Source organism: Doryrhamphus excisus, linkage group LG21 (assembly GCF_037039965.1).
Source record: "Doryrhamphus excisus strain RoL-2023G ecotype Guam linkage group LG21, RoL_Dexc_Guam_v1.1, whole genome shotgun sequence".
Taxonomy (NCBI): Eukaryota; Metazoa; Chordata; class Actinopteri; order Syngnathiformes; family Syngnathidae; genus Doryrhamphus; species Doryrhamphus excisus.
Window position 1 is genome coordinate 12,514,964 of NC_136377.1, and position 16,464 is coordinate 12,531,427.

The 16,464-nt window shown below is 41.1% G+C and overlaps 1 protein-coding gene across 4 annotated transcripts; it reads right to left on the minus strand.

The window, feature by feature from the left end:
* Positions 1 to 7,583: 7,583 nt before the first annotated feature.
* cchcr1 (coiled-coil alpha-helical rod protein 1) lies at positions 7,584 to 16,132 on the minus strand. Of its 4 annotated transcripts, none has more exons than XM_058088037.2 (19): positions 15,835 to 16,132; positions 14,259 to 14,523; positions 14,003 to 14,170; positions 13,787 to 13,904; positions 13,413 to 13,568; positions 13,094 to 13,257; positions 12,911 to 13,025; positions 12,695 to 12,805; positions 11,710 to 11,853; positions 11,526 to 11,636; positions 11,095 to 11,201; positions 10,911 to 11,023; positions 10,773 to 10,845; positions 10,559 to 10,677; positions 10,292 to 10,480; positions 9,551 to 9,652; positions 8,008 to 8,153; positions 7,827 to 7,947; positions 7,584 to 7,763 (listed from the first exon to the last, which is right to left on the minus strand). In XM_058088037.2, the coding sequence occupies exons 1-19, from the start codon at positions 15,902 to 15,904 to the stop codon at positions 7,666 to 7,668; spliced, it is 2,490 nt and encodes an 829-aa protein (XP_057944020.2). In that variant the 5' UTR covers positions 15,905 to 16,132; the 3' UTR covers positions 7,584 to 7,665. The 4 variants fall into 4 exon arrangements, with proteins under 4 accessions (XP_057944020.2, XP_057944019.2, XP_078643938.1 ...); XM_058088036.2 differs by having other exon boundaries at positions 7,584 to 7,766; XM_078787812.1 differs by having other exon boundaries at positions 7,827 to 7,943; positions 8,007 to 8,153.
* Positions 16,133 to 16,464: the final 332 nt, after the last annotated feature.

Consider the following 16,464-nt stretch of genomic DNA (forward strand, 5'->3'; position numbering starts at 1 on the left):
AGGATGATCAGTGGAAAAAAGATGCACCTGAGCTCAATTTTGAGCTTCATGGCAAAGGCTGTGAATACTTATGTAAATGTGATTTTTTTGTTTTCTATTTTTAATAAATTCAAAAAAAATCAAAAAAATTTTTTTTTCACATTGTCATAATGGAGTATTTTGTGTAGAATTTTGAGGTAAGATATTAATTTAATTCAGTTTGGAATGAGGCTGTAACATGACAAAAGCGCTGTGAATACTTTCCGGATGCACTGTATATTGAAACAGTAAATCGAGCAATATGAAAGTCCACAATGACATTTTTCTTCTTTCAATCTCCGTCCTGTAGTTACTGCTCACTGTAAAGTTTTAGACAGAACGTCTCGATGCGCCTCGTCTGAAATTACAAGCCCTCGCTTTATTGCTTTTCAATTAACTCCACTATCACGCATCTTATTTAATGGTTTGTTTTAACATCTGCAGCTTATCTTATCCTCATATGCACTTGCTAAAACTGTCACACTGCAGTTCAGAAAAGTATTTTTGTGCAAAAGAGACTTTCAGCCTGGAGTGACAACCCTCTACGTTTGGATCAAAAGTTTAGATTTGACACCACAGCAGTTTGAAAGATGAGAACGTGTCTCTTTTGGTCAGTCAAATGAAAATAAACCAGGCTGCACAGTGGACGAGTGGTTAGCGAGCTGGCCACACAGCTAGGTGACAAGAATTTGATTCCACCTTCGGCCATCTTTGTGTGGCGTTTGCATGTTCTTACCATGCGTGGGTTTACTTCAGGGACTATGGTTTCCTCCCACATTCCCGAAAAACGACTCCAAATTGTCCATAGGTATGAATGTGAGTGTGAATGGTTGTTTGTCTATATGTGCCCTGTGATTGGCTGGCGACCAGTCCAGGGTGTACCCCGCCTCTCGCCCGACAGCTGGGATAGGCTCCAGCACCACCGGGTGGTAAGTGGTAGAAAATGAATGAATGAATGAATGTATGTATTTGAAGAATGAGTTTATTGATCACAGTTAATTGGTTCCAGACCCGACTGTGACAAGTGAACTTACACAAAGTAGGATTCCTTAAACGTACATTAACTGCTTTACGCACACTGTAAACATTGCAATCCAACCTCGATCCGTGTTCCGGTGTATTGGTGATAATATATTGGGAGATAAATGGTTACGTTTGTAACACACCTCATGTGTAAGTCAGGCAACGTAGCAAAGTATGACAATATACAATTGTTTTGAAAAGTGTTGGTTTCTTTTTGATGCATTTTTTTCAGATCAAACAAATGTAGTAATATTAGTCAATGACAACTCAATACCGACAATTACAACATAAAACTGAACACAGTTTTTCAATGAAACTTCTTATTAAGGAAGAAAAAACCCACACTTACCTATAAAGCCATTTCTAAAGCTTTGGGACTCCAGCAAACCACAGTGAGAGCAATTATCCACACATGGCAAACTTCCTCAGGAGTGGACGACCAAACAAAATTACCCCAAGAGTGCGGTGACGACTCATCCAAGAGGTCGCAAAAGACCCCACAACAACGCCACATTTTCACGTATATATATATATATATATACAGTGAAGAAAATAAGTATTTGAACACCCTGCTATTTTGCTATTTCTCCCACTTAGAAATCATGGAGGGGTCTGAAATTTTCATCGTAGGTGCATGTCCACTGTGAGAGAGATAAACTAAAAAGAAAAATCCAGAAATCACAATGCATGATTTTTTAACAATTTATTTGTGTGATACAGCTGCAAATAAGTATTTGAACACCTGTGTATCATCTAGAATTCTGACCCTGAAAGACCTGTTAGTCTGCCCATTAGAAGTCCACCTGCACTCCATGTATCATCCTGAATCAGATGCACCTGTTTGAGGTCGTTAGCTGCATAAAGACACCTGTCCACCCCATACAATCAGTAAGACTTTAACTTGTAACATGGCGAAGACCAAAGAGCTGTCCAAAGACACCAGAGACAAAATTGTACACCTCCACAAGGCTGGAAAGGGCTACGGAGCAATTACCAAGCAGCTTGATGAAAAAAGGTCCACTGTTGGAGCTATCATTAGAAAATGGAAGAAGCTAAACATGACGGTCAATCTCAATCGGAGTGGAGCCCCATGCAAGATATCACCTCGTGGGGTCTCAATGATTCTAAGAAAGGTGAGGAATCAGCCCAGAACTACACGACAGGACTTGGTCAATGACCTGAAAAGAGCTGGGACCACCGTTTCCAAGGTTACTGTAGGTAATACACTAAGACGTCATGATGTGAAATCATGCATGGCACGAAAGGTTCCCCTGCTTAAACCAGCACATGTCAAGGCCCGTCTTAAGTTTGCATATGACCATTTGGATGATACAGAGGAGTCATGGGAGAAAGTTTTATGGTCAGATGAGACCAAAATAGAACTTTTTGGTCATAATTCCAATAAGCGTGTTTGGAGGAAGAAGAATGAAGAGTACAATCCGAAGAACACCATCCCTACTGTGAAGCATGGGGGTGGTAGCATCATGCTTTGGGGGTGTTTTTCTGCACATGGGACAGGACGAGTGCACTGCATTAAAGAGAGGATGACTGGGGCCGTGTATTGTGAGATTTTGGGGAACAACCTCCTTCCCTCTGTCAGAGCATTGAAGATGGGTCGTGGCTGGGTCTTCCAACACGACAACGACCCGAAGCACACAGCCAGGAAAACCAAGGAGTGGCTCCGTAAGAAGCATATCAAGGTTCTAGCATGGCCCAGCCAGTCTCCAGACCTGAACCCAATCGAAAATCTTTGGAGGGAGCTCAAACTCCGTGTTTCTCAGCGACAGCCCAGAAACCTGACTGATCTAGAGAAGATCTGTGTGGAGGAGTGGGCCAAGATCCCTCCTGCAGTGTGTGCAAACCTGGTGAAAAACTACAGGAAACGTTTGACCTCTGTAATAGCAAACAAAGGCTACTGTACCAAATATTAACATTCATTTTCTCAGGTGTTCAAATACTTATTAGCAGCTGTATCACACAAATAAATTGTTAAAAAATCATGCATTGTGATTTCTGGATTTTTCTTTTTAGTTTATCTCTCTCACAGTGGACATGCACCTACGATGAAAATTTCAGACCCCTCCATGATTTCTAAGTGGGAGAAATAGCAAAATAGCAGGGTGTTCAAATACTTATTTTCTTCACTGTATATATATATATACACACTACTGGAAACAGTGAAGCCAAGAGACTTAACACATGAAAATAATAGACTGCTGGGAATAAATACAAGAATTTAAGTTGAAAATGTCATACATACTACAATTCCACATAATGGAGTAGGAAGAAGTTTACTTATGTAATCCAACATAATTCTCTATTTCACATTAATTGCTAATACATTTGCTCACCTCCTGTATTCAACTTTGCCAATTCTGAAATAACAATAACATAATAACAACAATAATAATGCAGTATACACCAGGGGTGGCCAAGGCCAGTGTACAGGATCCCAATATGCACAGGCAAGAGTTCCATGTAAATCTGTAAATCCATTTAGATTACATAACATTCATAATAATTACTTATAATGATAAGTGATGAAAATGCAGAGTGAATACAATGTACTCACACCTACAGTATTATTATTCATAGGTGTGATTATTAGTGTGAATGGTCGGAATGGGCCTTGCAGTGCACCCCATCACCCCCAAGTCGGTAAGCTCCAGCTCACACTTCGACATCACTGAGGACAAGCAAACTGCTACTGTTCTACTTCCGACCTTCCCCCACATTCAGTACAGTAAATACAGTAAAGTCTCGTTATATCGATATCGGTTATAACGAATTACTACTTATTACGATACTATTTTCATTTCCCGGCAAATTTCTAGTCTTTTATGATATAATTAGTTCCGTTAGTACGATACCCGGTTATTATGATAATCCGGTTACTACGATGCCCTTTTCATCTCCCGCCAGCCAATTTGGTCTGCTTATATCGATACAAAAGCAGCTTAAATCAATCTTTGCTTAAGGATTTCAATACCAAAAAAGAACACGGCGAACGGCTGCTTCCAGTCAACTTTATTTTTCACACTTCCACCACCAGAGCACAGCACACACACCGATTCCCGCACTTCCTGGTTCACAGGTCATGCTCAACCCGCCCCACATAGCTGGCCAAACACATGCCTGTATAGAATCTATACACACGAGAGAAACCACTAACGCAGTTGGTTCTTCTGTTGCAGGCAAATTGAGTGCATTATTGCCCACTTTTAATGCAGTTCGGCGCAGGATCGGATATATGGATAGTCCGGTTATATCTGTATTTTTTCCGACTCCCGAGAATATCGATATAACGAGACTTTACTGTAACTAAATAACTTGCCAGATAGCAAATTCAACAAATGGATGTGATGTGAACAAACAGATTTCACGTGGAGAGGAAATCATTTGGCTCATTTTCCAGAGGCTGTCTGGCTGTAGCAGACTTGAACGAGGACTGGCCTCGGGAGGAAGTGACTTTCGGGACTTTCGGCACAGCATGACACAGAAGGAGGATGAATTAAACATCTAGTTTGACTTATAATACAGGCCTGCTGCTGTTGGGTCATAACTTTTTCAATAGTAGGCCATGGCTAATACTGGGAGAAGTCTCATAATCAAGTCTTGAAAATACATACATAGTAAATAAACAGTGAAGAAAAAAACAAGAATCGTCTTTAAAACGTTTTTATTTTTAATTAATGAATTTAAATACATTTTTACTTATTTCAGGGCACTGAAATGTTTGTAGTTGACTTTGGAGGAATGTGGGGGGGGACACTTTTGCTATCGTTCACCTTTTTGTTTGACTCAATCAACTCTCAATCAAACTCAAATAAAAATACTTGAAAACATGTACAGTAAAGTCTCGGTTAAAACGAATTACTACTTATTACGATACTATTTTCATTTCCCGGCAAATTTCTAGTCTTTTATGATATAATTAGCTCCGTTAGTACGATACCTGGTTATTATGATAATCCGGTTACTACGATGCCCTTTTCATCTCCCGCCAGCCAATTTGGTCTGCTTATATCGATACAAAAGCAGCTTAAATCAATCTTTGCTTAAGGATTTCAATACCAAAAAAGAACACGGCGAACGGCTGCTTCCAGTCAACTTTATTTTTCACACTTCCACCACCAGAGTGCAGCACACACAGCGGAAAACACCCGTCCCTCGCGCCTACCCCTCCGGGTGGCAACACCTTCCCTATCGATAGTTCCGGGGTGAATTATGTCCCGTATGTAATCACTACAGCGTAAGTTTATTTTTATTTACTGTAGTACAAAATGTATTGTAGTACAAAAGCATGCTAGATACGCAATCCATGAACTCAAGGAGAAAATTAGATGCCATATCAAAGATCCGCCCACTTTTAATGCAGTTCGGCGCAGGATCGGATATATGGATAGTCCGGTTATATCGGTATTTTCTCCGACTCCCGAGAATATCGATATAACGAGACTTTACTGTATTGTGTTAGTATAATATGACTTTTTATTGTTAGCATTAAATATTTTTAATGTATAATTTTTTTTAATAGCATAAAACCCGCATACACTATCAATTCCTGTTCAGTCTGTCAACCCAACGTCAAACACCGAGTGTTACTCACCAATCTACATTTAACATCTACATCATTATCTAATAACCATAACACTTATTTCTGGTTCCAACAACAAAACATAAGCGTTCAAACTTGCGATAGTATGTTTGCAGCAGCCAGAATCAAACAGAATACGTCACCACTTGTTGTTGTTATTTCCTATATTAAATGACAAAGTGCATGTTTATTGGTTCTAGAACATTAATATTTAGTTTCATATATTTTTGTGTGCAAGTGTCTGGAACAGATTCATTGGATTTTCTATTGGGAAATGTTGCTTTGGTTAGAGTCCGTTTTGGTTTGAGTTGGACCTTCTGGAATGGATTAATAACGTTAACCAGGACACCCCTGTATTCATATTACAGGGGTAAACGGTGGTTAAATGGATGTTTAAATTGATTTTTTTTTTTAAAGAGGGCATAAAAGTCCATCGACGTCACATTTTACGGGTCCACTGTAATTCAGAGTAGGATATTTAATATTGAAGTACTTGCAAATTGATGTTCTGTCTGTCTTTACATACACAAAGTCCACTATTGGCTTCTTCTTGTATCTGTTCTTTTCAAATGAATACTGAAGGACTGAAGGCTAATCGCTTTGACAACAGCACCATCTAGCGGCTGGAAACTTACCATACATGCACTGATTCCCATCGTGCCATAAATTATCATTTGATGCGAGGCGAGGTGATCAAACTAGACAAATGGTCAAAATATGGGATGTTAAATGTGTGGTAAATCATTGTACTCCCTTTTAGTACATGCAGCATCTTCACACCATCATTGTTTTCATATCAAGACTGTTTTCGCATCTTGTGTTCTCCAGCATCCTTCAGTAAAGGTGCACTGTTCAAATTCTCCTGATGTCCTATGAAAAAAAAAACTGTTATTTCATGTTCTCTGCTTGGTAAGATGAATCACCCCTCCAGCAGCACTGTGTCCCTGCAAATCATTTCTGATGCTCTTAGAAAATAAAGTAGGAAACTTGCGACTTTGTTCTTATTTTCCCTCCATCGACGGTTTCACCTCGGGGTGGGAAGTTAAAGCTATTGCAAAATTTATCAGCATGCAAGACAAGAAAAATAGCTCAATTATCTGGCTCATCATGATGTTTATCAGCATCCCTCCGACTATTGCAAAATCATTTCCAATTGGCCTGTGTAAAAGAAACTATAACTAGACAATATTGATTTTTTTTGTTTTGTTTTATCAAATGTGAGGAATTTATTCCAACCACATGAATCCCTGCATCGGCTTGAATTGAATAGATTTTGAACAAATAACAAATAATATTCAGTATACTCACTGGACACTTTATTACAGGGGTGGGCAAACTTTTTGACTCATTGATATGACAAAATTTACGGGGGGGGGGCAGACTATATATTTTACACGTAACAGTCCACCTGGTATTATTGTATCTGTAAAATTGTCATGCAATCTGCTATTATTATTTATTATTTTATATTTATATTTAAATATTTTAAAAATAAAATATAATAATTACAATAAAATTAAAATAATAACTATTATATTATTATTATGTAAAATATGCAAATATAACAATAATATATATCGTTAATATAATAATTAGCATTAATATAATAATTATAATAATCACAATAGTTCTAATAATAATTATAATAATCTAATAATAATCATAATAATAATAATAATAATTATTATTATTATTATAATTATTATAATAATTATTATTATTATTATTATGTGCTTGTGTCCCTTTTTTCAGGAACACTTTGTAAACAACAGACCATGTCAAAAAACGAAATTGATAAAACCATCAAAAGGTTGGCTCAGGCCATGATGCCAGGTTGTATGTTGAGTTTAAATGAAATACTTTGGAAAGATTGGGCGGGCCGTATTCAAACACTTGGCGGGCCGGATGTGGCCCCCGGGCCGTAGTTTGCTCACCCCTGCTTTATTATGTATAAAAGGCTTCTATGAAAACAATGCATTTACAAAGGCAATAAATAATCAAAATAAAGATGATGAATCGTCACAGAATCAGCTGTGCCCCTCTTCTTCCTCTAGTGAGTCCTCAGAGCTGTTTACCACCGCAGCACTGAGCATGTGGAGCTCCTCCAATACAGAAACGAGCCTCTCTGCTGGGGTTAAGACAGTGAGAACAGTCCGGTGTGGAATAAAATGTGTAATATCACCCTCACCTTCTGATCCCAGCCCCACAAAGCGAGACCTCTCTGAAGGTTTGTCTGCCCCATTTTGCAGCGCTGAGGTGCAAACTCTTGGGAAGCGACTGCTCAGCTCTCTCTCAACAGCAGCAGCAGCCTGAAACAAATAGACAGATGGTCAAACATTGACATCAAAACTGCTTTGAAAAAGTCTCACCAGCAGTTGGTGCCTGTGCCCCTCAGCTTCTTCCGTTTGTTTACGCTGGACCTCCTTCTTTGTGTGTTCACCTGGCAGACCTTCAGTTTCTCTCCAGTGGTTCTGTCTCCTGGATACCTCTCTTTCAAACTCCCGCAAAGTCATGACTGCAAATGCGAATGAAGTTGGATGACATGCCGGTCTGCATCATATGAACTGTCATCTTTCATTCATTCATTCAGCCAATCACAGGGCACATATAGACAAACAACCATTCACACTCACATTCATACCTATGGACAATTTGGAGTCGCCAATGAACCTAGCATGTTTTTGGAATGCGTGAGGAAACCGGAGTACCCGGAGAAAACCCACGCATGCACGGGGAGAACATGCAAACTCCACACAGACATGGCCGAGGGTGGAATTGAACCCTGGTCTCCTAGCTGTGAGGTCTGCGCGTTAACCAGTCGACCGCCGTGCCGCCCTGAACTGTCACCTACAGTAAAGTCTCGTTATATCGATATTCTCGGCAGTCGGAAAAAATACCGATATAACCGGACTATCCATATATCCGATCCTGCGCCGAACTGCATTAAAAGTGGGCGGATCTTTGATATGGCATGTAATTTTCTCCTTGAGTTCATGGATTGCGTATCTAGCATGCTTTTGTACTACAATACATTTTGTACTACAGTAAATAAAAATAAACTTACGCTGTAGTGATTACCGGTTACCGGGACATAATTCACCCGGGAACTATCGATAGGGAAGGTGTTGCCACCCGGAGGGGTAGGCGCCAGGGACGGGTGTTTTCCGCTGTGTGTGCTGCACTCTGGTGGTGGAAGTGTGAAAAATAAAGTTGACTGGAAGCAGCCGTTCGCCGTGTTCTTTTTTGGTATTGAAATCCTTAAGCAAAGATTGATTTAAGCTGCTTTTGTATCGATATAAGCAGACCAAATTGGCTGGCGGGAGATGAAAAGGGCATCCTAGTAACCGGATTATCATAATAACCGGGTATCATACTAACGGAGCTAATTATATCATAAAAGACTAGAAATTTGCCGGGAAATGAAAATAGTATCGTAATAAGTAGTAATTCATTTTAACCGATATCGATATAACGAGACTTTACTGTATTTGCAAAATTTACTATTTTATCATGTGATATGGGTCCCTTTGTAAAAAAAAAAAAAAAAAGAAAAAGTAGGCTTCGCTGCACATCTTAAAAATAAAAGCATTGGAGCATTGTTGTGTACTTACCATGCATGTGTAAAAACCGTACAATAGCACTTCAAGGAGACACACGGCTCATTAGCACTAAAGCTACAGACACATAACAGTGTGTTCCCATTACAGCCGTCTAATTTAAGAATAGCACTTTTAAACTGTCTGAATTCAAATAAAAGATTTGTTAGGTCACTGTTTTGGCAGTACGCAAACATAGAGACATATTTGTAAAAAGCGAGGTTAAACGGTAGAAACAATAGAAATTGTTGCAAAATCCTATAAATATAATATTTGGGATTAAAATGGCAGTCTGCTATTGGGTGATGTGTGCTACCTGCTTTGGTGTGCTCTTTCTTCGCTGTATTGACTTGGACCTCCATCTCACTCAGCTTGTCAGCACAGCGACTCTCGATCTCAGATACCCGCTCCTGCAGGGCTGTGGGGGAAAAAAACATGGCCACTATTTATCACAAAAATGCAAAGCGGAGCCAAACATCATTGACTTTGAGTTTAAAATCTATTGCTGGGAGAAAACTTTTGCTGTTTGACTGCTCCTTTTTCCTACTCTTGGAAAGTTAAGGTGACCTCGACTGTGCCTTCTTGGCGGACTGATCCCAGGTATCAATATGTGGGCACTGTGATGAGGTGGGATTTACACAGTGACCATATTTTTCTCCCATATGGGCCACCTCAGATGTGAGTCATAGGAGTATAAGCAGAAAAAATCCACATGAAATAAGATATAATCAGACTTTAAGCATATGTGAATAAAAAAAAAATAATAATATGAATTGGATATCAGCCATGCGTCTGTAGTGGAAGATCACAGATTGGCTTTAGCTTGTCACTGCAAGCTGAAAAACATCATGGAAAAAAAAATGTTTGTGGAAAGTGCTGATGTTAGATGCCTTTGTCAATCCTGTCCAAACCAAACATGGTTATGTCGGGATCTAAATCTGCATTGTCATTTGTTGACATGAATTTAGAGTGTGTGTGCACAGAGCTTTTTATGTCTGCGGTCAACTAAGCAGTGACAGTGACATTGGATGTGAAAATAACATTAGCTATATCTCACTATGCTCGCTTCGCTCCTTCTGGCTGAGTAGGTCACACCGGAGCTTCTCCTGTGTGACCTTGCTCTCCTCCATCTGGGCCAAGACCTGCTGCAGATTCTGCTGGACCTCCTCTCTGCTAGACATGACTGTGTGCACCTCCATGCGTGTCTGCTCCAGCTCCTTCTGCTTTTGGCTCAGCTTTTTCTCATCTGAAAGCAATGCGAGACACCATAGAATCAGAAGGTGCGGAATGATAGAGTTTTTTTTGGGTTGGGGAGTGCGCTTACACTGTTCTTTCATGTCAGCCAGTGCCTTTTCAATCAACTCTGGGCTTCTTTTGAGCTCCTGTGTGAGCTTGCGCCTCTCTTCACACACCAAACTAAGTTCTGTCTGTAGATTCCTGATGCTGCGGACAAACAAGTACAAGAGAGCAGAGGTAAGCATCTCAGCCCGATGCTCTCTGGGGGTAATGAGTCATTGAGGTACATTTACTGTGACTACCTCTCAGCAGCCTGCTCCGCCTGTTTACCGGCCTGCTGGGCTTTGTGCAGAGCGACTCTCCTCATGAGCAGAGCTGTGAAATAAAATCATTGAGCTGTACAAGTGCAACAAATTAAAAACAACTCACAATAACGGCACCTTGGACAGTCTCTACTCTGCCTCTGGCAAAATTCAACCTTTGGCCAAAGGTGTTGAGTTTTGCTTGTGCTGCATCCACTTCAGCCACTCTACGATGAAATGCAAGACTGAACCTGTAATGCACAGAGAATGACATCAGCATCATATAGTATCGACATTACAAATAATGAGTCGACCTCCTTACCCGCACACAGCCTCTTTTGTGATTTGGTGTTCAGCCTCTTTGCTAAGACAACGTTCTTTCAGTTGTTGGCTCTCCTTGCAAGCCTGTGCCAGGTGCTGCTGCAAAGTCTAAGAAGAAAAAACATACATCAATAGCAGTAATGTCCAAAGTGAGGCCCGGGGGCCATTTGTAGCCAAAGGCTGTTTTTTGAGATGAGGAAAAAAAAGCAAAGACTGAAGTTCACACTAATAATATACCTTTTCACCTATATCACAAAGTTTGTGAAATATATATATAACTTAGATGTACATGTGTAGGTTACCAAGATGTCAAAGTCACCCTGGCATCCGCTCATTTTTCAGTGACAAATCATTAAGCCTTAAAATACCCAAAGTTATTGTGTACCATCAATACTACAAAAATAGAATCACACCACTTGCTGAGGAGCTAACCTCCTTTTCCACTTTCTCCTGGTCCAGCTCAGCTATCTTGGCGTCAAGACTACGTTGGAGCACAGTCGTGCCATGTTTCTCCTCCTGAAGCTGTTGGTCCATAAGTGTAAGCTGAAAGATAAACCGCATATTTATTTTCACACATGCTGGAAGCCATGAAGAATCTTGACAGAATACTGTTTACCTCGGAAAGACGTCGTTCCTTCTCGTCTCGCAGCTCCATGTCCTTCAAGCGAAGCTGGACGCACAGCTTGAACACCTTGTCCCTCCACAGGTGAAGCACATGGAGGCTATTGGATCGTTTTGTCACCAGTGGGTCCGGCGAGGCCTGTTGAAGCATTTCAGTGAATGAACCTATATAACTCGTTTTTTGTTATTAATTTGTTCCAATAGTTGGATGAAAATGGCAATCTACAAAAAACAAAGCAATATTTCCTACAGCAAATCATTTAAATCCAATTCAACAATTCCAGACACCCAAAATAATAACAAAACATACATTTTATAGACAATACTTGAAGTTTTACATGCAGAAAACAATTCAAAATCATTATAATTAGCGAATAAAATGCATAGTAAATGCTCAGTATGTCTGCCATGTGGATTTCATTAATTTATTCATTTTGTACCACTTATCCTCACGAGGGTCGTGGGCGTGCTGAACCCTATCCCAGCTGTCTTCGGGAGAGAGGCGGGGTACACCCCAGGTACATGGACAAGGTAGCGTAATGAAGCTTAAAGCCAACATTACTACTTTTCTGTTAATTCATTAGTATCATATACTTCATATATGCGAGGAGGTTGGTTATATTAAACCTAACTGCTTCTGTGCTGGGCTGCACAGTGGTCGAGTGGTTAGCCTAAGTTTGATTCCCCGTTCGGCCATCTCTGTGTGGAGTTTGCATGTTCTCCCCGTGCATGCGTGGGTTTTCCGGTTTCCTCCCACATTCCAAAAACATGCTAGGTTAATTGTTGACTCCAAATTGTCCATAGGTATGAATGTGAGTGTGAATGGTTGTTTGTCTATATGTGCCCTGTGATTGGCTGGCGACCAGTCCAGGATGTACCCCGCCTCTATTCAATCTCAATATCAGATCAAAAATCACAATTTTACAGGCAATGAGCGGCCCAAAAGTATGACGAGAGCTTTTACAGAATCAAGCACTCACATTCTTCAGCATCTTCTCTTCTTGGAGGGAGACAATCTCACTCATGGAGTTAAGTCTGACTGTCAAAAGCTCTGCGGATTTCTGTAATGCTGATTTCTCTTTGTTGAGCCTCTTTAAAAAAAATAAAATAAAAATGTTGTGAATTTCTTAACTAATCCACCAAACGAGTCAAAAGCAGTTGTAATCCTCCTCAAACACGGTGTGTGTTGCATTGACCTCAACAGCTTCATTTAGTTGTTGCTTCTCCACTGTGTCGGGGACCAGCTGCCCGATGTAATTCCGAAGGCTGTGCAAAGTTGCCGATTGCGTGTCGTTGGCTTGTTTGGTTTGCCTGAAAAACCCAAATCAGATCACTTGTCACAGCGATGTGAAATCAAAGTTTGGTTGACTTGCAGCAACCTTAGCTGTTCTCTCAGCTCATCTCTCTCCGCAGATATCATCATCAGACTGCTTTTGAGGTGCATCGCTTCCTGGTTGGAAGTCTGAACTTTGCTCTGCAGTTCAATATTTGCTTTTCTGGATGCGTCTAACTCCACACGGTGAGAGGCACTCAACAGTTGCAGCTGAAAGGGGAATTTAGAAATGCAAATGATGGTGAGTTTTTTTAGACTATGCTCAGGCCACATTGTTCAAAGGACTCTCATTAAATATGAATGAATCACTTGTGCTTCACTTTGCTTTGCATATATTTAAAATGGAAAAAGTCATTTGCAAATACCTCTTCCTCCTGCTTCTTCTGCATTTGCTGCAGTTGCTGTGACAATCTCAAAGACTGCTTTTCTGCCTCCTGCTGCCTGCTCATCTCTCCTTTTGCTTCCCCCTCCTTCCTCACCGTCGCAATTTCCTCATCAGACTCCCTCTTAAGTCTTTCGAGCTGCAAAACACAAGTGGCACAAACATTAAAGTGAGCGTGGAATGTTTTTGCATAGGCGCATCTTCATATTTTAAAAAGTGATTGCAAGCCATTAGCGGCACCGCAAAACTAAAACTTATAAGCCATAGCCTGAAGGTATATGAAATGTCAGCAAGTCCCAGGTGATCACAGGCAACATTATTGTCAAAATGAAATGTTTGGGTGGTAAACAGAATTACCTGCGAGCTTATTTTCTCCTTCTGTGTTCGACAGTGCATGAGCTCCTCCTTGGTTTGGCTGTGTTCAGTCCTCACCTTACCTATTTCTTCACGCATTGTCTCCAAATCGTGACTGCTCCTGATGTGGAATTACACCCGTGTTCACTGAGGCCTCATTCATCTCAGCACGATTTAGAAAATATCTGACATAATCATAACTAAAGCTACATTTGCTACCTGCTTATGGCATTGTCTTTGACTCTTATCTCGTCCCTGTATCTCTGCACGGTGTCCTTCAGGGCGTCCATCTGCTCCCTCAACCACTCAGCCTCTGCTTTGTGCTTCCCAGCCTCCAGACACCACTCTGCTTCCCATCTGGACGACTGCACGCCTCCCTCTGTGGATCTGTGTTTGAACAAATGGAGCCATTTGTGTACCTGCCATGCCCCCAGCTGATGGTGTTTTTGACCGTATAAATCATACTGTGCAGTACCTTGTCCTCAAGTCTGACGGGTTATCCTCTGGAGTCCTCCCTCCTATGTTGTGTCCTCGCAGCACCACAGTGCATTGATTTTCCTTACTCAGCGTTGATACGTCTTGTTGGATCTGAGTTAAAACAAGCCATGGATCTTTCGGTGGAGCTAGTGGGACGCTCGGCTTCATCCAGGGGAAGGTGATGTGATCCCCCGGAGGCCGTACAGCAGCCTGGACGCTGGATGCAAAATGCGATGGAGGCACCAGGTCATTCTGGGGTTTCCCTGTATAATATGAAACGTGGATCAGTTGTGTGAATGATGGGAGATGAGTATTTAACCTGTCATAATGCTTCTTCATCCTGTTATTTTGCTCACATATATGGCGTCAACAGACAAGATCCTGCAAAGACAAGCGATGATGCAGCAAACATTTTATGACATACCTTCAAAGCATTTTTATTTCTATGTACAATCAGACGCCTTTGTCATCCCTATACTATTTAAACACACTCTAACAGCCATGGGGGGGGGTGGCTGAGCTGTGCACAGAAGTGGGCGATGCTGCACATTTTGGTATCGATTCAATTCCAAGTAAATACACAGGGCCAGTCCTGCAGATTTTCTTGAAGTTTGAATGGTGATTTTGCCTTTAATTTGTTACCATGATTATTATCACGACAAAACACATATTTTATCAATTCATTCATCCATCTTCTACCGCTTATCCAAGTTTGGGTCCTGGGTTTTCCCAGAGGCCTTCTACCGGTCAAATGTGCCCTGAACACCTCCCCAGGATGCCCAAGCCCCCTCATCTAGCGTCTCTCAATGTAGAGGAACAGCGGTTCTACTACCGAATTTCTCCCGGATGACAGTGCTTCTCACCTTATCTCTAAGGGAAAGACCAGCCACCCAACGGAGAAAACTCATTTCAGCTGCTTGAACCCACAATCTTGTCCAAGACTCCTCCATTTGGGGCAGGATATCATCCCCGACCTGAAAAAGGCCGGAGTGCCATTTCCGAGAACCATGGTCTTGGAATTGGTGGTGCTGATTCTCACACACTCAGCTTCACACTTGCAAACCATGCATTGAGAGTTGAGGGTCAAGGCTTGATGAAGCCAGCAGGACCACCACGGAACCCCTCAACGCACTGGGCACATATAGACCATTCACACTCACATTCATACCTATGGACGATTTGGAGTCGCTAATTAACTTAGGTTTTTTTTTTAATAATGGGAGGAAACCGGAGTACCTGGAGAAAACCCACGCATGGGGAGAACATGTAAACTACACACAGAGATCCCCAAGCGGAGATTCGAACATCATCATCAGGCTTGTACTGATCGCTATTATTGATATTTGGATCTATCGGCCCATCCCTAGTGGCCATAAACTAGATTATTAGCTAGAATGGATATTTATAGCAGCATCCACACAGTAAATTTAAGAAAAAAAACACAATTTCTGAGCCAGGCACATAGCTAGGATAGATACCAGTAGTTGCTTCATGAGACGTCTAATAGCGTCTGATGCGAGTCAGGCACCACTAGATAAGTACAGTACTGTGCTATTAACTATCTATTAACTTACTGGAATTCGCCGATGTGATGAAATCGGTTGGTGTGTTAAGAATTTCTTTCCCAGCGTTATATCCGTCCATTATCAATGCAGATATTCGTGTCTTTCACACTACCGGAAGTAATGGGTTTGTTGATGTTTTTAGGCGGTGATTCTCCCGCGAGTAGCATTAGTTGCCTTGGTTACGTGACTACTCCTCCTGTACTCATGCTAGCTAGCGATACCACTTCTAGTTGTAATATTGTTTTATCCTAAAATTGCTGCTCAAACGTTAATTTGTATTAACTTTGAGAACTTGAAGATACTTTCAAACCAAGCTACCACGCGCGGTGCGTTGTGGGTAAGCAAGCAACATGGAACACCGATTTATGCACCCTGAATTTAGTCTTGCAGGACTTACCGGCTATTTCGTACTCTGTTACGTACGACTGTCCACCTGTGTTACCTCTGGACCTTATTTTTTTCTAGACAACACCGTAGAGGTGAGTGAATTGACAGTGTTGATACCAGGGTTATATCGATCTTTTATGTAAAAAGTATGATTATCAGCAATCCTGGTCCCTGTATTTAGTTTTGCAGTATCGCCCACCCTTACTAAACTCGACACATGCACAAGAGGCGGGGCACAGCGCTTGATTGACA